At 36.0% G+C, this 23,688-nt stretch overlaps 1 protein-coding gene across 1 annotated transcript in view; it reads right to left on the bottom strand.

Annotated features, from left to right (window-relative positions):
• Positions 1–13,341, bottom strand: part of SLC15A5 (solute carrier family 15 member 5) — a 160,066-nt gene extending 146,725 nt beyond the window's left edge. Inside the window, exons 1-2 of the mRNA XM_043967604.1 lie at positions 12,984–13,341; positions 6,879–7,101 (exon numbers count right to left, since the gene is read on the bottom strand). Coding sequence (XP_043823539.1) covers positions 6,879–7,101; positions 12,984–13,341 — 581 coding nt within the window. The remainder of the gene's footprint in view (positions 1–6,878; positions 7,102–12,983) is intronic.
• Positions 13,342–23,688: the final 10,347 nt, after the last annotated feature.

Raw genomic sequence — 23,688 nt, 5'->3', positions numbered from 1 at the left:
GAAGGCTAGGTCTTCAAGAGCACTGAACAGTGTAAAGTTGAATTAGTCAACTATAGGGTTAAGATTAGAGAGGGAAGAAAATGAGACCAGGGCAGGAGTGAGAGGCTGGGAAAGCAATGAAGGATGAAAGAACTGGAGGTTTCAGTATTAAGGGTTGGATTACGAACGGTGAGGTAAAGTGAGAGATGAAAGGATATGATCAGATGTGGGACTTTAAAAGTTTTGTATCACAGAATGGAACACATAAGAGACAATGAAATTAAGGGTACAGCTTTGTGTAGCTGAAATGAAGTGAAACTACAGATCATAAAAACTGAGGAGGTCAATGAACTAAGAAATTTTCAGGAATATTTACATGAAAAGTAACACCCCCCCCCCCTCCAAAGAAAAGGATAAGGGAAGAGGTTGGAGTGGAGAGGAAGACAGAACCAGGTACTGAATTCCTGGAGAAAACTAGGAGAATAACTTCTGGGGATAGTATATGACTCAATCATATCTGTATAGGGTTTTACAAGTGGATGGAATGAAGCTCCAAGGTGAAGAAGTTTCTGTGCAATGATGGTAAGATAAGGCTTTGAAAATGTCAGGGAGAAGCAAGAAGCACGTTAAATGTCTTCCCCCTAGCTTATTGTGTGGGGGAAAAAGACAGGGCAAGAAGAAAAACAATGTCTTCTGTTATTATAAGAAGGTGAAAGGAATGTGGGGTGAAGCAATAAAACATGGGACACTCTATAAAGGGGGGGCAAATTGAGATGAGGTTGTGGGAAGGGTAGGGTAGCCATAAATGAGGATGCGGGTATCAGGAGTGGTAAGAGAAGATTTTTCTTCTCCTTCTCTCTCTCTCTCTCTCTCTCTCTCTCTCTCTCTCTCTCTCTCTCTCCCCCTCCCTCCCCCTCCCTCCCTCTCTCTCTCTTTCTCTACAGCTTATGACTCTGAAATACAAGGATTCTGAGTGGAAGAAATAATTTGCTAGTCAGGGGTTAAGGGAAGGCCAGTTCAGGTATAGGCCTGGTGACCAGACAGCTCACTGGTGAGAACAAGAGGTCATTCACTGAGAGATCATTTTTTTTCCTCCTCCTCTTCTTATATCACTCATATTCCTTCTGCCACTACCTCCTCCTTGACCCTTGTCTCAAATGAAGAGGTAGCTCTTCTCAATAAGGCAAACCCTTTCTACCTACTCAAGTAATATATTACCCCCTATGTCAAACCTGCTTTCACTAATCTTCAATCTTTTCCTGCCAACTGACTACTTCCTAACTACCTATAAACAAGCCCATAACTCCCCCATTCTCAAAATACCCTTACTTTATCAGTTAGTCCATCACCTCTAGCTATAATCCTATATTTTACTTGGTGATAATATCAATTCCCATTTATTCTATTTTCATAACTATGCTAATAATTTTCAGATCTACTTATCTACACCTAACCCTAATCTCCCTTGTGACCTTGATTCCTATATCTCCACCTGCTTATTGGCTGCCTCAAACTGGATGTCATAGATATTTTTTGTCATAGATATTTTAATTAAACATACCCCAAAATGAGCTCATTACCTTCCCCCCACATCCCCATGCTGTGAATCCTCCTAACTTTTCTATTACTGTCAAGACCATCTATATCTTCCCAGTTAAGAAGGTTCACAAACTAGATGTCATCATTAACTCCTCACTCTCCTATATCAAAACTGTTGTCCAGGCCAATCAATTTGATATCTCTTGTATGCCCTCACCCTATCCTCTTTTGCCACTTCCATTGTCTTGGTTCAGGCTCTGATCATTTCACACCTGGGCTGTTGAAATAGCCTTCTGTCTCATCTTCTTTTCTCAAGTATCTCCTCCTTTCAGCCTATTATTTGCAGTGACAAATTGGTCTTAAAGTGTAAGCTTGACCACATGACTCCCCTATTTGATAAACTTGAGAGACTCCAGGATCAAATATAAAATCCTATGTTTGTCCTTTAAAGCCCTTCATAACCTGATCATTTCTTATCTTTCTTCTTCTACTCCAAGTACTTTGTGATCCAGTCACATTGGCCTCCTTACTATTCCTTATGCTAGATACTCTATCTCCTGACTCCATACATGATCTCTTGCTGTCCTTCATGTCTGGAATCGTCTCCCTATTTATCTCCTTCCTCTGGCTTTTGTCAAGTCTCAGCTAGAATTAAAGTTTCTACAAGATACCTTTCCTGATCTCCCTAAGTCTTTCAGACTGATTTCTTCAAGATAACACTCACTAAAACAATATCTAAAGGACCTTTCTATATGAACTTTTGAAGCAACCTAAAAGAACATCTCTATTTACCTACATTGCAAGGTTCAGGGGATGTCATCTGAGAAATGGAATAATGGGCAAACCATTAATGTGAATTTGAAGTTTCCCAAGAAGACATGTCCATCAGCAAGAAAGTGTCTATCTGGGCTCAGGTGAGTTCATAACCAGCAAAAAATCTTGTGTGTCTGTGTTGATTGGAATCAATCCCAGCCTTTTCAATGTATTAGCAGAATACTGCAGACTGATCTGAGACTTAATACTGCCATACCCTAACAATCCATGGTTCCTATACAGAAGCTTACAAGAAACTAGAAGCAAGTAGAGGCAAAGAACATCATAAGATGCTTGATTCTTCTAACTCAAAACTAGACAGGTTAGACTTTGGTAATTGTCATTTGTCTCAAGAGGGGAAGGTTCACTTGAGGGAGAAGCTCAGTCTAACAATCTACTCAAGTGGGATACAGAATGTGCCCATGGAGTAAAAAACAGAATCTCTCTCAAAATGACTCCTGCCATTTTTCAAATTGTTCTCAGAAGACAATTCCATCAAAATTAGACGACCCTTTAATGCACTTGAAAAAAAAAGTTAGTAAATGACATCATCACTAAATCTGGCATTTTCTTTATATTACCTATTGTGATGTAAGAAGACTCTAAAGTTGAAAATGTATGTAGACTTGAATGGAGTCCAGGATTCAAAGAGGGAGAGATAAAGAAAGAGAGTAGTCCATACAAAGCCAAGGAAAGTCATATGAAATTCCATGTGTAGAGAATAATAAGTAATTGAATCTAACTGGAACACAGAATTGAGAGGGGAGTCTGGAAGAATATATTGGACACAAGCTTGTGAAAAGCTTTAAATGACAAGCAGAGGTCTGTATTTATCCTAAAGGCTATAAAAAGCAGGTGGAAAATCCAGGTGGAGAAGTCTATCAGACAATTGGTAATGGGACAATAGAGCTCAGTAAAGAGCTAAGAACTGGATATGTATATTTCAGTCATTAATCAATAAGCTTGTAATCGAAGCCATGGAAACAGATTGATTTACAATAAGCTTTTATTAAGTACTTTTTACATGCCAGGTCTTGCATTTGGTGCTGAGAATGCAAAAATGAAAGTTTCCTCTTCCTCAAAGAGCATGCATTCTATTGAGTTGATGAGATCATGGAGATAGAGAATAAAGAGAGAGAGAAAAAAAAGATGACCTAGGACAGAGACCTGGACACACAAGCATAGGTGGTAGGACATGGATATTAGAAGGATATTGAGAGGGAACAATCAGAAAAGTAGCAGGACAAACAGGAAAAGTGAAGTGTCACAAATTCAGTTTTCCAGAAGACTTAATGACAACAAATAAATTAAAGTTCTTGGTGGGAACATAATAGATTCTTGATGAATGTTTATTGACTAATTTGAAATGGGTTGTCACTGAGAAATTTGGGCCTATGTATAGAGTTCAGTTTCAAGGGTGGACTAACAGACTTAGAGTATCCATAAGATGGCTGATGCTCCGACTTAGTGCACATTATGTCAGGGAAGAATACTGTGAATGTACATGATCTGTCTCATGGATTTCATGAGTCTTAAACTATGGTGATACCCTTATAAGGAGTGAATGTGCTCTGTGAGATTCAGGGAGATGGACCACATGAAAGTACAGCTGGGATTCTTAACTTTCCACCAGGGAGTATGCCCCCTGGGTTTGTGTATTTTGTTTTTTTGAACCAATCTTCTTTGCTTCAGCTATCTCTAGATAACTGGTATTCAGGGACAGATTCTTAAGGGTTCAAGTTTCCTTCCCTAGAGAGTGCCTTACTTTGATGCAATGGAAGAAGTTAAACCTCTGCAGTAGAAGCTGAAACAAACTGACTGATCTTATACCTAATGAGCAATAAGCACTTGCTGGTACCCAAGGCACTTCAACCTATGGCCATGGTAGTACTATACTATAATTTTGAAATGTGGGTCAAGAGAGGATAATTGAGCTAGTAAGAAGCAGATTTTACTAGCCCCAAATGGCAGTAAATGTGAGATGTGCTCAATCTGTTTAAAAGAAAGTGTTGCCAATTTGTGCTGCATACTTAGAGATTGTAAGTACCAGTAAGTCTTTGGAATCTGTTTGCATTGGCTTTCAGTCTCTGGAAGGAGATAGGGAAAACATAAGCAACATCTTAGTGGTAATAGACCAATTCACTTGGTATTCATAGGAATCCCCAGTGATGATCTAGAAAACTTCTAAAAGTGCCAAGGTGTTGTGGGAAAACTACTTCTCTATGTATGGCTTCCCTTTCAGGATTGAACCTGATCAAGACAGAGACTACAAACAAACTCCTTAAGGAAGCAGTAATCTTGGTAGGAATCAAGAAGTCTGGAGCCACTCTTTACCACTTTCAGGGAATTCCACAGCTTGAGTATTTCAATTACACAATACTAAACATGTTGAGAACCCTGACACCTTAACAGGAAACCAAGTAGAGTCAACATGTGAAATTGCTAGTACATGAAAACAAGGAATACATACATTCAAGGAATGATGCTATAGGTTTTACACTATATTGATAATTTTTGAGAGTCAAGCCTGCCCATTCATTTATGCTTTGGAGTTTTAGAATATGGAAAAGATGGAGAGAATCATAATCAGTATGTTCTCAACTAAGTGACAGCTAAAGAATGCCTGCTGCTTTAGTGGTGGTCTCAGCTCAGAAAAACTGTGATAGAGAAAAGCAATAGGATAATACGTGAGTATTTTGTCATGATTTTAAGTGATATGAGAGTTCTGCTAATGAATCTTGGGGTGCATGGCAGACTGATGGAAAGTCATCCATATGAAGGAGTTGAAAGACTGGGAAGCATAGTTGTCTAGCAAATAGCCCCAGAAAATGTTAAAGGATCCATCAAGACAATAGATCCATCACAACCATCTATTGGAGAATTAAAAGGACTCCTTGGTAAGTTGTTTTTGTCATTTTGTTCTTCATTCTCATTCTTGAAGGGGACCATGACATCTGGATGATGTTGTGATTTGCAGTGAATTGGATTTAAATGATGGAGGGCTGTGCAAAGGCAACAATCTCACTCTTCCAGAGCCATCTGGGTCCAGTGGCAAGATATACAAAAGTACAGATGGAGATGGTGCTGGATGTTTAAGGCAATTTGGGTTAAATTACTTGCCCAGGGTCACACAGCTAGTAAGTGTCTGAGGTGAGAATTGAACTCTGATCCTTCCAACTTCAGGGTCAGTGCGCTATTGACTGTGCCACCTAGATGTCCCTCCACCTTGGCAAGTAGAAGGAAAAGAAAGTCACCAAGTGGACTCTAAGAAGCAGTCCATGATCAGAAATCTACATAATTTTAGAGAGACTGTCTAAGCTTGATAATTATTCAAGTACCTACTCAGGTGAGAAAGCACATGAATACTAACTGGTTCCGTCAGAGAAATCAATTAAGTATATGCTGGTCCTGAAGGTGTCCCTAGTCCTTGTACAGTCAGAAGTAAAGGCTTGATATAGGAACAACCCCTTTTCAATATGATATTCTAACTGTGGAGACACCTGGGTGACAAAGGGAACCTAAAGAACTTGTAGAGAGTGATAATCATCCTGAGTCAGATCAAGATTAAGGCTACAGGCAAGGGTATCTATGGATAATGAGCCCAAGTGTTCCTGGTCAAGGTGTCAACCCTATTAGTCCAGTGACCAAGCTCACTAATCATGTTTTATGAGAAAGGAGAGAAGCAGCTACTGATGTAGCACTACTCATTACAGTGCATATCTATGTTTGAAATGTAACTGAAATGTCCATTCTTTTGTGTTGTATAAAACCAATGTATTTGCTATGTAATGTGATTTTGTTGCTTATGTTATACATCTTTGCTATTCATGCTATTTTGCCTAATTTGCTATTCATACATATTGGTGGCTAATGGCATACTACAGAGAAGACTAATCTTGAAGTCTGGAAGAGGTGAGTTCAAATTGTGACTGATGCTTACTAGCTATGTGAAACTGGGCCTCTTTATGTCTCAGTTTTCTCATCTGTAAAGTGAGGATCACAATAGTATCTTTCTCATAGAGTTGTTGTAAGGATTTTGTGAGAATCTATGCAAAACATTTTCATATCTTTACTCTTCCTCCAATTGCTACTACAGATAACAGAATGTGCACTGGATGGGAGTTAGAAGCATATTTCAATAATTAGAATTAACCCCAAATAATCTATAATGTACTAGGATGTAGCAGAGCCCCAGTGACATTTATGGATCTTCAGGTCACATATACAAACCAATTTTCATTCAGTGATCTAAACATTCATTTTCTTAATATTTGTTGTTTACTGATGAATACATTCTCCTTGATCTCTTTGATTAAAGGTCCTGAAACACCAATTAAAAATAGTGCATGCCTATTTTATAGAACAATAAAAATGTTTCATTGAAGTTATGGGGCAATTAAAGTCCAATTGAGTTAAATTTGGGAATATTATATTGAAGGCCAAAGTAATCTCCATCAACTGTAAATTTTAAAACCTTAATTCAATTTGCATTAAATAATAGTATTTAGCCAAATAGTTTCTATGCCGTAAACCATTAAGTTACATACCAGGTAAAAAAAGACATTAGTTTCTTTGGTCCATACTCCTGAGGTCTGTAGGAACTTAGCGGACAGACTATGGTCCTTATTCCTCCAGTTCCAAGACAGGTTGCCATTAGTCCTAAATAGAACAGGATATTTTGTTCCTTTTTAGGTAGACTGTGAATCATATAGTGGTAATCTACATAGAAATCTTCTGAGGGAAAAGCAACAACAGGTAGCATAGCAGTACCTGTGGGCAAAGCAAAATGAAAAATTAATGAGGTTTGAACAGTCAATAAGTTATCAAACAAATTTTAAGTTTTATTATTCCTTCTTTAGGACAACAATTCTAATAATTTTTAAAAAATCTCTTAGAACACCATGTTTCTATAAACCCTTGGACACTCGGGGGCCTCCAAAAGTGAAAATTAGGTAAGAAAAATTCCTTGGGAGGAGTATTAACTATCTTAAAACTATTTTATTGATAGTTTTTTTTTCCCTTTCTTCATCATAGTAACTTTCTGTTTACTTAAACCCTGCCTTGCACAAAAAGAACCCTCCTTTATAACAAACAGGTATAGTCAAGCAAAAGAAATCAACACATAGACCATGTAAAGAGGTGCTTTGACTTTTCAGGGGTGCTAAATTTACTAATTAGATGAATGAGAGAACTTGATTGACTTAAGGTATCTCAGACACAATTCTCAGGATTGAAAAATGCATCAAAGATTAGTTTTCTCCAGCTTGAAATGAGTCCATAGGCATGCCCTTTGCATCCCTCTATTTCCTTTTTTTCTGATTCTTTCCCACTTTTCTGTCTCTTTTCTTTTCTCATATACTGGAATTCAGTATTAGCTATTGACCCACGTTGTACTGGAATAGGGTTAATGAAATGACTTGAATAACACAATGTTGTAATATAAGCAGGGTGGTGGTATAAAAGGCATCAGAGGTGGGTTATCCTTTGATTTGTCCTTCAGGGGGCCTATATTTTTAGGTACTTTTTTTGTTTCAAGTCACTGTAACTCTCATCCCTTCTCTGTTCTTCCATAACTACTTAAAGTCAGTACAACACATATTTAACAGTTTCTCTTTGCTTCAGACATGTTAATTTTGTTCCTGCAGCTAGATTGTAAGCTCCTTGAGGTCAGAGAATGCATCATGGGGTTCAGTGTTTATCCACCCTGATACCCTAGCCCAGTGGCCAGGTATGTAGTAAACATAGAATAAATGCTAATTGTGTGATTATCATTACCACTCCTCTTTCAACCTAGTGTGAAAAGGCACTTTCAGGATTATGCGGAGACTAGTATTTTTCATACCTATTTCTTTGGGACTCATCTGTCTCAGCTGACAATAGTGGTAGAGACCTTTGTGAGTATCAAGACTCATCCAGTTTAGGAGATATTCTGATGATATTTAGAGGGATATGTAGAATATTTTTAGGAGGACAGAACAATAGTCCTAATGGAATCGGAGAAATATAAACAGGCCTATCTTGGAGAAATGAGAAATAGTGAATGAGTGATAGTCTGTTGAATTCTGAGTTAATTATTGCCATTTATGGCCTAATCATTTGCCAAATGTTTTAGTAAACCCTAGCTTCTTAAACTATGGTTGCAACTCCATTTAGGGTCATGTATCTGAATGTGGAGGGGTCACAAAATTTTGGCAACAATACAATGTTATGTATACCTATTTGTATGCCTAAGATAACCTGAGTTTCATAAAAATTTCTTAGGCGAAAAGAGATTGAAAGTAGAAAAAGTTTAAAAGCTCTACTCAAATGACCAGACCAAATGTCCCTAAAATACCTTATCCTGTTAAATAGCAATAATTCTTATTTATGACAAATATTTTCTTAAAATTTAATGCTTTGATCAATCTATGATCTTAGTGTATTCTCTCCAATATTATAAATTGCAATGCCTGTACATTTTCTCATCTGACCAGAAAAAACTATTCTGAAAAACAAAGGAAAAGTCCAAAAAAGGCAAAAATAAATCTATTCTTGATGAAGATTTAGCTACAATTTAAATAGATGTTTATAGTCTTCTTCATATTTTCTTACAAGTCCCACATGGAGGCTATATCCAGCTTAGCTGAAGCTTTCCTCATAATCTTTTATTATCTTAGAGATTATCAAGTCTATTGTCTCTTGTTCTCTCTACAGAATTCCCTACTCCATTTGCTGATCATATATATATATATTATATATATAATATATATATATATATATATATATATATCTGTGGGGGTTTTTTGACCACTTTTCACTATACATCATTGTTGGCTACATGCTGCAAACTAGGCAGTATAGCATAGTAGAGAAAGGACTAAATTGGTACTTAGAAGATATGGGTTTGAATCCGGCTCTGCTAGTTACTAGGCATGGTACTTTAAGCAAGCCTATTAGTCTCTCTGTTATATCATCTTTGAGCTTATGTAGACTCTGGCCTTCCTCTCCTAATGCCCATATGCACTACCCTGTATGGTTCCCAGAACAAAGACCTCAGAGGCCAAGGGTAGCCCTGAGGGATTGATTCTAAGGCTTTAGCTTATGAGCCCCCACCAATGTATTTTCCCCTTGATAATCATATGATACTGATTAGTCAGCCAAAGCTAATTTGCTTTTAGAAAGGGATAGTTATTATGAGGTAGAACTGGAGAGTTTGCATGAGAAGGTTAGGATCAGATTAGTATAAGCAAAACCAGAGTAAATTCTGATTTTAAAGAGGTGGATAAGGAAGGAAAAAAAGACATTATTTAATTTCATGGAAGAAAACTCAGATTATAACTCTAAATAAGAAAGAATTAAAGTTTTTAATTAAAATAAAGTAAATAGATAGTAAACCAAAGCCCAATAATCTGTTGCATATGTATGTGTGAGTATACACACACACACACACACACACACACACACATATAAAATTCCAACAGAGACACATGCAGAATGAAAGTGATGAACTCATCAAAAAATCTATTAAGCTTCAGGGCATTTTAAACAACCAGAATTGAGATTATGATTTTAATCAAGACAACAGTAAAAATTGATAATGTCAAAAAAGATTAACAGGGAAACTTCATAATGTTTAAAAGGCAAAAGAGACAATGAAAAAAAATCTAATATGTACAAATACATATATACTAAATGACACCTCTATGAAATCTTAAAGGAATAACAAAAGGGCATTGAGGGCAATGCAATAATTTTAAGAGAGCCGAATATTTCTCTTTCTGTGCTGAGGTAAATCTTAACAAATAAGATTTACAAGAAAAAAATATAAAAATGAACAGAATGAGGGGAAAAGTAGAATTGAATAACCTTTGGCAATTTCTAATGAGTTATTAAAGAACATAACTATATTTCATTCCTACAATCATATTTTTATAAAACATTGATCATGTATCCCCACATTTTTTAAAGTACAGATAATAAAACTTTCTAGAAAATAACAGAAGCAAGTTTTTTGTGCTGCTGTTTTTTAGAGCTAGTTCTGAGGGTCTGTGAGTTTTTGGTGCTTCCAAGGTGGTATGATCTGAGGAGAGGTGTGCTCACTGCTCTCCCTGGCCTGTGCTCTGATGTTTTACCCAGAAAAGGAGCCTTGCTCCCTTGGCAAATGCAAGTGGTTTGGCTCCTTTTGGCCCTGGAACTGGGACTAGGTTCTCGCTCTTCAGTAGCCACAAGTACTAGAGCTCCTTTTTGCCTTAGAACTAAGACTGGAGGCTTTGCTCCATTGTGAGCCACCACAAACATGCTCTCCACCCTGGAACTGTGACCAGGGTCCCTGTGTCTCTGCCCACAAGTGCTAGTAATTTCTCTTTGCCCCTAGAACTCTGATCCAGACCTTCCTATGGGTTAAAGCATCCCAGGTTACTACACCTAGTGCTAGCAGAAGGTCCCCGTGTGTAATCTCTTTGCTGATCAGTTGTCTGACCCCTTAACTTATCTGTGGGCTTGAATGCCCTAGGCTGCCCCTGATGTAGCTGGTCTCCAAGACTACTACAGGTATTGCCATGATATGTGTTGCTCTCTGGGACAAACCCCAACCCCAGGTCACAGACTTCTCCTGCTGACCTACTAAATTGTCTTGGACTAGAAAAATGTCTCATCCCAACCTTTTGTTGATCTGCCACTCCAGAATTTGATTTGAGGCATTAAAGTTGTTTGGAGGGGAATTTCAACTGAGGGAGAGTTCAGCCTGAGTTGCTGCCTGTGCTCCATTAGCTTGGCTTCTAAGGTTTCTTTGCTCACAGGTTACAAAAAACTTCATTAGAGTGATACAAATCAACCCAAAGCAAATACTATAAATGTAAATCAGTTTAATAGTTCTACTTAAAACAGATGCTGTGGTTAGATTATGAGGAAACAGGAAGGGTATTATCAAAGACAAGGAGGTCTCGATAGTTGATCAGGAGAACAATGAGATCTATTTACTTTCTTGGGAAAGAAAATAGTAAATAAGAATTTCAAAGGGGCATTTAAATTTGTTTATTCTCTTGGGGAAAGTAAATAGGCACTGTCTGGCTTCAGTTTGAAGTCTTTGAGCAAAAGACTCCTATTAATTCAGGTTCTCATAAAATCCATTTGGATAATAAGGCAGCTCCATCAAATCTAGGTGATCCATACAGTCATATTAACCATATACATATATACACACATACATGCATAATGTGTGTACACATACACACATATGTATATGTATATGTATATGAATGTATGCATATAAATAGGAACGTGACACAGGTTGGCACTTGTTATTCTCTTGTGTAGTGGAACCCCAAGAAATCCAAAAGATTCCAACCCCCTCCACCAACAGAAATACAGCTCTGTCTCCCATCTTTGGGATGAGGTATGGCAGAGCATTATAAGCAATACCAAGGTCTGCAAGATGATATGCAGGATAGGGATGGATGCTGCATATCCTATGGATACCCCATTTTTTAAAGAACCCCTTCTAGTTATCTGGCCCTTTTTGCATTTTCTCTTGCTTTGTAATTCCCTCCCGTCCTTTGTTTTGTAAAGATACGAAAGACCAGTTCTTCTCTTACTCCAGTGGGACAGTAACCATAGTGATCTTTCCCCCAGCCATATATTCCTCTTTGCCAATAAATCTCTTCTTATTTTACAAGATTCGTGGTAAGCTTCCATTTCTTTGGGTGAGGTAGCCCCTGATCTAGGTTGCAAGTCCCTCCAACACTTTTTTGGCTACCTAGAAACTCGATCCCTCACCATCTTTACTAACACAGACTTCCTTAATATGCACTTGGTATGATCTAGCTATTTTCAGAAATTGTTCTCCATGCCATTTCAATAAGTGCTTACTGAATGAAAATTATTATATCAAATTGAATCCCAAATGGCAGAATAGATCAAAGTTATTCATTGAGCCTATACAACAACAACAACAACAACAACAACAACAACAACAAATCAGTTTGTGATAGCTTCTCTTTACCTACATCCACCAAAAAATTTTACTTTTCAATAGATCACATTAGTCTTCAACAACATTTTCCCAGAACTAGAAGCCTCATTTCTCATAATTGTGGATAGATCAAAGAAGTCAGGAGCCATTGTAGTCTCTTTCCATCCTTTGCCACTTTTCTATATCACATGAGGCATGTTTTAGATAGTAAAAATGGGTATTTTCATGAAGTAACTTTGAATTTCTCCACTTTCCACTTGTCCATAATTCACAAAATATTACTTCTTATGCATTGTTCAATGGTGTATAGCTTATTAGGTGAAAATCCCTATTATGAAAACCATCATAAAATGGAAGTCTCCTTGTATTTTTTTTTGCATTGTCTCTAAATATCCTTTATCACAGACATGAGTTTATCAAATCTTAAGCTATACCGAGAATAATAGTGTGCTGTCATTATGTAGTGACTGTTAACCATATTTGTACTATAGCCATGAAAATAAATGCAAACATTTCACAACTTCTTAAAAACAAAAAAAGAACTTTTCACCAACTTCCTCCTAAATACTTATGTACACAGAGTATAAGAAAAAACATTCTTTATCAAAACAGCCTAATTCAGACTGAGAGCAGGGTGGCAATAATGTAAGCTTAAAAACTAATTTTAAAGTATACATCAAATTTTAAGAAATACAACACTAACCTACAAAATGTAGAAATGAACAAATATAAACCAGTTTTGTCCTTTCCAGGCAAGTGTCTGCCAGCCATCCCACAAACACAGGTGTGAGCATGGAAGTCCCAATGAAACTGAGGTTCACAATGACTGCCTGGTAATTGTGGTAGCCTAGCTTTACAGTACAAAAAATAATCATATTACAGACGATAGCAAAAAAAGTAAACCTTTCACACAACTCCACCAGCAGCAAACAGATTCGAGCTTGGAGTTTTTTCTTGGTCTCTGATAAAGTGAAGTTGCTGACATCCCTTTTCTTCTTCTTCTCTTTTTGGTAGTTTAGATGAAGTTTCTCCTGAAGTTTTTTAAAGTCTGTAACAGGCATGACTAAACTCGTCGAATAAGACAAGCATGAGTGGCTGAAACTTGTGTTTTTTCCTCCTGTCCTCTAATGAAATAAGATCTTTGCTTTGAATTTCACGCCTCCATGCTACAATTTTGTAGTATTCTTTGCACATTAATGTTATTCATTTTGGTGATCTGAGAGTACAATATATGCAAGTATTTGAACTTCTATTGTCACCCAGCAGTGTCTAAATCTGATTTGTTTGTTTAATTAGTTTATTTTTACTCTTCCCTTCCTCCCCTAAATTATATTGAATTACATGAATCCAGTCGAATATGTGTGGGAACTCATCTGCTTTACACTGATAAAGGTTTAAATAGTGAGGCAGGTGAAGCAATATTTCAGGAGAATTTGAATAGTAGATCGAGAAATAATTTGAGTCTAATAATTTCTGATACTTTAATTAAAAAATCCAGAACAGTGCAAAGAAACAAAGAAAATCTGTTTTGGAGAGTGTGATATCTTATCATTATTACATTTCTTTTTATTTTTGGTTGAAATTTAGATAAGAAAGTTAATTAGGTAACAAAAATGCTAGTATTTTAGGTGACTATCTGCATTTATAATAGAGCAATTTGAGTTCATTAATGAAGTGGGAAAATATTAAGCAAAAGGTAATGTTTGAATGTTATTATAAACTAGTGGCAAGGAATAAAGAAACAAAGATACTTTTGGATAAGGGATTATAGTGTCTTTGGTCATCTAAGTGAGTGGATAATGGCATGCAATTTTAGAAGGTAGGAGTTTACCAATAGAGCCAAATATCAGTAAGGAGAAAATACTTTTAATTTCAAGGTATAACTATGAGTCTATGAGAAGGAGAGTAGCATGTAGACTTAGTAGCTACATAGGAGTTATATGGAACCAGCTAGCTGTATCAGGACCAAAGAATTTAGTTAGAGTTTGTCTGTGATGAATCAGTATAAAATCTTCAGCCAATGGGTCACAGGGTACCCTCCTCTACTAAGGGACCCTAGCTTTGGGCTCAAGCAGATGGTGTTCAATCTCAGGGGGAGCCTGATCTTTATTATTATTATTTTTTAAAAAATAATAAACACTTTTATTTAACATTTTAAGTTCTAAAATTATACCTCCTTTCCTCTCCCCCCTTCCCCCTCCCTGAGGTGGTAAGCAATCAGATACAGATTAAATATGTGCAATTATGTAAAACATTACCATATTAGTCATTTTATATGACAACTTGAATTAAAAAAAGAATGAAAGAAAGTGAAAAATAGCATGCTTCAGTCTGTGCTCAATCAACATCAGTTCTTTCTTTGGTGGTGGATAGTATGCTTTAATAATTAGTCCTTTGGGATTGTCTTGGATCATTGTATTGCTGAGAATAGTTGTCATTCACAGTTCTTCATCAAACAATATTGCTGTCTCTGTGCACAACGTTCTCTTGGTTCTATTCACTTCACTATACATCAGTTCACATAAGTCTTTCAAGGCTTGGGGCAGCTAGGTGGTACGGTGGATAAAACATCAGCTCTAGATTCAGCAATATTACTAGTTGTGTGACCCTGGGTGAGTCACTTAACCCTTATTGACCTAAAAAAAAAGTCTTTCCAGGACTTTCTGAAAGCATCCTGCTTGTCTCTTTCTTTCTTCCTTTCCTTCCTTTCCTTTCCTTTCCTTTCCTTTCCTTTCCTTTCCTTCCTTTCCTTTCCTTTCCTTTCCTTTCCTTTCCTTTCCTTTCCTTTCCTTTCCTTTCCTTTCCTTTCCTTTCCTTTCCTTTCCTTTCCTTTCCTTTCCTTTCCTTTCCTTTCCTTTCCTTTCCTTTCCTTTCCTTTCCTTTCCTTTCCTTTTTCTTTCTTTCTTTCTTTCTTTCTTTCTTCTTTCTTTCTTTCTTTCTTTCTTCTTTCTTCTTTCTTTCTTTCTTTCTTTCTTTCTTTCTTTCTTTCTTTCTTTCTTTTTGATGGGCAATGAGGGTTAAGTGATTTGCCCAGGGTCACACTGCTAGTAAGTGTCAAGTGTCTGAGGCTGCATTTGAACTCAGGTCCTTCTGAATCCAGGGCCAGTGCTTTATCCATGGCATCACCTAGCTGCCCCTGCTTGTCATTTCTTATAGCACAAGAATATCCCATTATCATCATATACCACAGCTTGTTTAGCTATTTGCCAATTGATAGGCATTCTTTGATTTCCAATACTTAGCCACCCCAAAAAAGTGCTGCTATAAATATTTTTGTACAAATAGGTGTTTTTCTCTTTTTTGGCATGTTTTTGGGATACAAACTTAGCAGTTCTATTGCTGGATCAAAGGGTATGCACAGTATTATAGCCCTTTGGGCATAGTTCCAAATTGCTTTCCACAATGTTTGGATCAGTTCACAACTCCACCAACAATGGATTACTCCCAGTTTTCCCACATCCAACATTTTCCTTTTTTGTTATATTTGTCACTTTTATAGGTATGAGGTGGTACATCACAGTTGTTTTTATTCTAATTTCTGTGATCAGTCGTGATTTAGAGCACTTTTTCATATGACTATATATAGCTGATTTTATTTGTCTGAAAACTGCCTATTCATATCCTTTGGCCATTTATTATTTGGGAAATGACTTTTGTTTATTTTTGTAAATAAATTTGACTCAGTTCTGTGTATATCTATCTCTATCTTTACCTCTATCTCTATTTCTATCTATGTAGAGAGAATATATTATATAATACAATTATACTATATTTATATATAATTAATATGTACTATATAATAATATATCACATATATAATTAATGTATTATACAATATAATTATTATATTATATATTTTTATATATTCTCTATATGTTACAAAAATTCTTTCCCAGTTTTATTCTTTCCTCAAAATATTGGTTGTATTGGTTTTGTTTGTGCAAAAGCTTCTTAATTTTATCTAATCAAAATTATCTGTTTTACATTTTGTAATATTCTCTATATCTTCTTTGGCTCTAAATTCTTCCCCTGTCCATAAATCTGACAGAAAACTATTCCATGCTTTCTTAATTTCCTTATGGTATCACCTTTTATATGTAAATCATTTACCTATTTTGATCTCATTTTAGTATACACTGTGTGATGTTGGTCTGTACCTAGTTTCTGCCCTACTGTTTTCCAGTTTTCCCAGCAATTTTCATCAAATGATGAATTTTTGTTCCCAAAACTTGGATCTTTGGACTTATCATATACTAGATTACTATAGTAATTTGCTATAGTGTAATTTATACCTATTGTATTCCACTGATACACCACTCCATTTCTTAGCCAGTACCAGATTGTCTTGATAATTACTACTTTTTAATACAGTTTGAGACCTGTTACTGCTAGACTGCCTTCTTTTGCATTTTTCTCATTGATTCCCTTGATATACTTGAGCTCTTTTCTTCCAGCTGAATTCTGTTATTATTTTTCTAGCTCTATAAAATATTTTTGATAGTTTGATTATTGCTATGGCACTAAATAAATAGATTAATTTAGGTAGGATTGTCATTTTTAATATATTGAACTGCCCTACCCATGAGCAATTACTATTTTTCCAATTGTTTGGATCTGACTTTATTTGTATGAAAAATGTTTTGTAGTTGTATTCATATAGTTCCTGGGTTTGTCTTGGCAGGTAGTTTACCAATTATTTTATATTGTCTACAATTATTTTAAATGGAATTTCTCTTTTTATCTTCTGACACTGGACTTTGTTGGTTATATATAGAAATGCTGATGATTTATTTGGCTTTATTTTGTATCCTGTTACTTTGCTAAAGTTAATAATTTAAAGTAGTTTTTTAGTTGATTCTCTAGGATATCATCTGCAAAGAGTAATAGTTTTGTTTCCTCATTGAATATTTTAATTCCTTTAATTTTTTCTTCTCTTATTTCTATAGCTAGCATTTTTAGTACAATATTAAATAATAGAGGTGATAATGGGCATCCCTGCTTCACCCCTGATTATATTGGGATGGCTTCTAGCTTATTCCTATTACAGATAATGCTCACTGAGTAGCCTGATCTTTAAAGAAAAGAGATCAGACTTTTTTATTATTATTATAGTTTATGACAACACACTAGGAGTCTCAGATTAAAACTCTTGGAGAAAAACTCTAAGGCATAATGTGGGGTTGACATGTGACTGCAGTTCCCCTGAAAGGGATTCACAGGGTTTCCTCAAAAAATATACTCAACTTGCAATGTAAATCAGATATACGACAGCTATTTACTTCCTCCACATCAAAATAAATGCTTAAAACACAAAAGACACATAGGCACACATTTACAAAAAAAACTTAAAATATGAAATAGTAAACCAAATTGAAATTTGTGTCCTCAAGTGTCTACACATAAATTACCAAAGTTTAGGCAGCAGATAAGACGAACTGGAGGTCCTAATGCAAGGGGTTACTATAACCTAATACGCACTACTGAGATGTAGTGAAATGACACTCATAAGTAGACAGTAACTCTGGATGGGCATGACTTATTTAAAAGAAAAAGGATATATAAAAAGGTTTGTGGTGAGTGTATAATTGTATTTTAGGAAAGTATATTAATTTTAGGAAACATGAGACCTAGAATAGGAAAAGCATGATCATGAGTGTTTAGATAAAGGCCAAAGGAGAGAGAAACAGAATTGATTTTGTCATTAAAGTATACAATAAAGTAGACCACTTAGAAAAAAAAACAAACAAAGATATGGAGAGTTTAGAAACAGATCATAAGCCTGGCACGGAGACATCATATGGGAATGATAAAAATTTTAGTTATCTAGATATCTGCCAGAGGTTTCTCTTTTCCTAAAACAGAAAAATAGTAGGGAGGAACTGATTTCTGGGATGGAAAGGGTAGGAACATTAAAGGAAAGTGATAACTCTACTTCAGAATTTGCAACAGAATAAAGAGAGAACATCTGGTCTTATTCTGACATAAAATCTAGATTTGGGGAAAACACATTTCAAAAGGTTCAGGAGAAATATATGTAGGATTCCATGGACTAAAATTCTGGGCCAGCCCAGGAGTAAAAGGAGATGCTTTTATATTTTTGGAATTGCCATTGTTGGCCAGATGAGGAAGGGGAAAATAAATTATCTCCCTTCTTTCAGGCAGAATCTAAGTGCTTTGGAGTATCATGCAATACTTTCAGGCCAGAGGAAGAAGAGAGTAAAGAATGGACTTTATCTTTCCTTTTAAAGTCTACTAAGTAGGTACTTCTGGACTAATTAGTTTTGATGTAGCTCCTTCCCTCTGTTGCAATCATGTTGAATGAAGGATTACTACACCACTGTTTAGTCCTTCATCAATGATCATGCTTTCACAAGTGGCCAAGGGAGCTCAGCTCAGTTCCATGTAGATGTCCTAGGGGATACCTTAGCTAGAGCAGATCAGGACATGTGTATTGGGCACATCTGATCTTCCCAGTTACACTAAATCCTCTGGTTTAAAGGGTATGGAATGTTAGTCACTTTCTCCATATTTTGCCACATTTCTTTCCAGAATTATTAAACCAATTATTAGCTTCACCAACAGTGTGTCCATTTTTACAACCCCATTTTTGGTCATTTTTGTCAATTTTTGGGTGTTACATGAAATTTCATAGTTGTTTTAATTTGCTTTCCTCTTATTCTTAGTAATTTATAACATTCCATTCTTTTACATGCTTGTTAATAGTTTGCAATTCTCTTTTTGAGAAGATACACAAGCCTCTTTTTGTTAATTGTATGTTAGGATATTTGTGATTGTTGATGAGATTCTAAATGAAACTCTTATTTAAGTTCATAATCAAAATGAGTTCATAAGTAAAAATAAAAAATGTATCTAAAATAAAATTTAAACAGAAAATGTAGGAGATCTTCTACTTCTCTTTATTCTTGGGTTTCCTTATCAACCCACAGTCAAATTCAAGCTATGGTTGAAGGATGGCCTGCTCACAGAGAAAATCTGGATTAGTTACTAAAAATGGGATACTTAATGGTATGATTTTTCATAATTCTGACAAATAGCCCTATCAAGAAATACAAATAATTTATCCAAGTGTAAAGTCACTCTCCAATCCAACTTTAATATTTGAACTATTTACATTTGACTAGAAATAATAATGTAACATACACTTAACAAAATAAATAATTATTTATTTGCCAGTATCTAAATGTTTTCACCCATTTTGGTCCTGCAAAATATTATTTTAGCAACATGAATGTCATTCTTAGTCTGCTGACTCTGATCTGTATAATTGCATTAAAAGTTTTCAAAACCTTTTTGAATTTTCCATATTTGTTATTGTTACATTATATATATGGGCAGTCTTAGAGTTGCAGTTACTATCTGTCCATAAATTGACATTTTTCTCCTGATATATGGAATGAGAGTTTTAAATAATAGAAGTGTTTACTCATTACTGCTCCTGGGGCATTCTTGAATTTTCTCCATGTCCTGTTCAGTAGGCTCAAATTGAGAGCTGTCCTTAACCCTGTCTCTGAACTTCAAAGACTTTCCAAAGCCAGAAATTACACTGGGTAGTGCTACAACATGAGGAAACTTTTGTGTTCTTTCATTTCTGTTAATATTTCACTATGTCTCAAACTTATGTTTTGAGTAAACTGCTGAATATCAACTTTTGAGAGTTAGATGCTTTATCACAGCAAAAAAGGAATTGACACAACACAGATTTTAACATAATTATCAACTCACATTTAAGCTTTAGGATTATTTGTTTTTTTTTTCTTTCTAAAATAATTCAAGTTTATTTGCTTTCTAAGGCTTACAAAGCACTTTCCTTCCAACAATTCCATGAAATATGTGTAATTTAAAATTCTAAATGTGGGTCCTAATCTGTCTCCCCAGTTTTGGGGGAAACTGACTAAAATCACTAATAAAACGAGTTTAGGTTTTTAAGGGTTTATTGAAAGATAGAAAGAAAAAGATTGAGAACAGAATTCCTACAGCCTGGCAATCCTAACTTTCCTCAATTATTCTGTATAGTCCTTTCCTGAACTCTTCTGTGTAGTCCTCTCCTCAATTCCTCTGTTTAGTCCTCTCCCACCACCACGATGAAGTCAGGAACCAAAAGAGAGATAACTCCTCAACCAGCTTCCGCTTCCTACTTTGTGTGTCCCTCCCAGAAATGGGAGGCTTCTCAAGTTGATTGGCTGGTAGCACTGATAGACAGTACCCATGAGCAAACGTCACTTCCTGATGCCAAGGAAAAGCCACATGTCCTTGCCTACAGAGGCATTCTCCTCATGGTGGAGCTTTCTTATAGTAAGTCTCCAGCAAGTGGCATCACTCCAATCATTACAGTTGCCCCTTTGGTTTCATTTGAAAAATGAATGAGTTTGCTCAATGAAACAACCAAAAATAATATCCTATGCTAACTAACAATATGTTAATAACAATATGGAAAAGGGAGAGAGGAAAGTTTTGTCCAGAGGGGCAGTCCCTCATGAACTGGACTTTGACATTGGTCTTACAAAGGGAGGGCCTCTGCAGAGAGTACGTTACAGATGGTGTATATTATAACAGAAGGAGAAATCAAAACCAACAAAACAAAACTGTTCATATAAAGTCTCTGAGTTCTCTTGTCTTCTTGGAGTCATAAGATGTTATCAGGAGGAAACTGGACTCTGGTCCAGAAAACTGGGCTCTGGAAAGCTGGATTCTCTTCTTTAACTGTTTGAATTGCTGGATTTTTACTAAACCTTAGCATAGTGTTGTCAATGATCAAATTAATACATTCAATTACATTAGGTAGTTATGCAATCTATAACACTTCTTACCACCATGTGTCTGGATCAAAGCTAAATTTAGTATGTGTTCATGACACCTGAAAAATGTTATGGAAAGATTATTGTACCATATCTCATGGTTTCAAGACAGCCAGTGATTGTGCTAGGCCACGGGTGATTAGACTGAGTGAGACACAAAGAAAACAAGTTCAGTTAAATTAGGTTATTTTAGGAGGGAAAGAGGAAGGAACTGGACTGTATCTAGCAATTGTGCTCTACATAGTCGCCATCATGAGCAAACCATGGACTTACTTGTACCTGTCTCTCCTCTTGTTGCACATATATTCTCTCCAGGGCCTGCATCAAGCTTACTGTAAGAGTCAGTTATGTCTCTGAAATTATAAGTTCCCATACTTCATAAATCTCATATTAATTTCACCAAAGACAGTATGATGGTAAAAATGCATGTTATGCTGCATAACTGAGGATATACTGGTAATATGTACAATAATTCCAAACCATACCCAGAGTATAATGACATATAAATGATAAATGAATGTAAATAACTAATTACATTAGACATTATTACATAATCTTCTTTTAGCAAGTAAACCACATCATCTTATACATGAATTCTCTATCTAGTATAACAGTAACAGATACTTAAAGTGGTGATCAATTTATCAAAAAGAAATAAGGTCAGGGGCAGCTAGATGGCGCAGTGGTTAAAGCACCGGCCCTGGATTCAGGAGTACCTGAGTTCAAATCCGGCCTCAGACACTTAACACTTACTAGCTGTGTGACCCTGCGCAAGTCACTTAACCCCCATTGTCCCGCAAAAAAAAAAAAAAAAAACCAAAAAAAACAAACAAACAAAAAAAACCCCAAAAAACAAAACAAAACAAAAAAAGAAATAAGGCTTCAATCAGCAAGATTCAATATTCAATATGTTCATTGATAGATCAAGCAATAGGGTTTAATAACCCCCTTTTTTTTAAACAGAATTCCATAAAAAAAATTTAAAACTCATGGTTCTCTCAAAAAGAAAGAGAAAAACGAAAGAATTCTGGTAGCTTCTGAGGCCCAATGGCCCCACTCACAGCATATACTTAAAATGTCTTTGAAAAATCACTTAGTTTACAAAATTGAGTTTTAAAAAAAAGGAAAGCAAAAGAAACAAAAGTCAAAAACAAAGCAAAATCAAAACCAAAAATAAAAAGCAAAAGATTTGCTAAGCACTCTTTTGTGCTCTTAAAGAATTTAAAGGTGTGGTGAATTCCAGGCCTTTTCAGTGCCTTTCAAAAGCCAAAACAAAAAAAGACAGGATTAAAGGATAGGTACAGGGAGGGGAAAGGGTGGGGGAGATTGAGGTGGGCCAGAAAACCAGGCCATGTGATTCAGTGGTTTGCTTGTAGAAGGAAATGTTTGTTAAATTTTAAGGTATTTAAGCTGCTAGAATTTGGGGTATGCCACATTGTTTTAACTGGTTCCCCAATTCTCTGCATGCCAAAGTGGCAGGGGTTTCTGAATTGTTATTGATTTTTCTAATGCTGTCATAATGTTTTCTATGGTAGAAAATGTGGAGTTCTCTAGCATCAGCTTTGTCTGTGCCACTGATTTTCAATAGTGGCTGATTCAACTGATGAACTATCACATTCAGCTGGTTCTGTCTAGCAACAGCTACAATCATTTCATTTCCTCCCGAACTACACGGTTGTCTTAAGTCCTCAACATATTTTTCAAAAGAAGAGTCATTTATTCTAAAAGACTCAAATTCAGTTCTATGGTTAATCATATAAGAAGCAGATTCTTGTCTGTGTCTGAGATGATTCCTACCATGACCTTGTAGCTGATCTGCTAAGGCCCTAAAGAGGAAATTTCCATCTCCCAATACTTTATGAAGACTGAGTCCCAAAGCCTGTAACTGATCAGTGGGACTATCAAATGGGAACTGCCTGTTGTCCCTGGGCTCTCTATTCTCTTTAATAGTTGCTATTGTTAGGGTTTTTTGCACTTCAGTGTCTATTTGAGTTTTATCTGAAATCTCTTTACCTATGAATGGTGCTGGCTTTACATGAGAACAATGAATCCAAGAGTCTTTTTCACCAATTGTAATGGCAGTAGGAGTTGTCAATAATACCTAAAAAGGTCCCTCCCAAATGGGCTGGGTTCCACTGGTTCTCTCAAAATTCTTTACATATATTATATCTCCTGGATTTAGATTGTGCAATGAAAAATCTAATGAATGGTCCCACCTGGACCACAGCTCCTGCCTCATGGAGTTCACGTAGCCTAGTTTGTAATTCCTGTATATAGGAGGCAACAGAAGTATCACCTCCCACCAGTGATGTATAAACTGGGGAAAAAATTTTAGCTTGGATAGGAAGGTGACCAAAAAGCATTTCATAAGGAGATATATGAAGTTCTCCTCTTGGTCTACTGCATAGATAGAATAATGCCAATGGTAGAACATCAGGCCATTTCAAATGGGTTTCAGTACATAATTTGCCAATCATACTCTTAAGCTCTTCATTCATACATTCAACCTGGCCTGAACTTTATGGGTGGCAGGGCATTTGGAATTTTGGAATTACTCCCAAGAAAGAGTAGATTTGGGATAAAATTGAATCA

The sequence above is a fragment of the Dromiciops gliroides genome, chromosome 5, assembly GCF_019393635.1.
Source record: "Dromiciops gliroides isolate mDroGli1 chromosome 5, mDroGli1.pri, whole genome shotgun sequence".
NCBI lineage: Eukaryota > Metazoa > Chordata > Mammalia > Microbiotheria > Microbiotheriidae > Dromiciops > Dromiciops gliroides.
The sequence above is the reverse complement of the archived record's forward strand: the minus strand, read 5'-3'. Positions and strand labels throughout refer to the sequence as shown.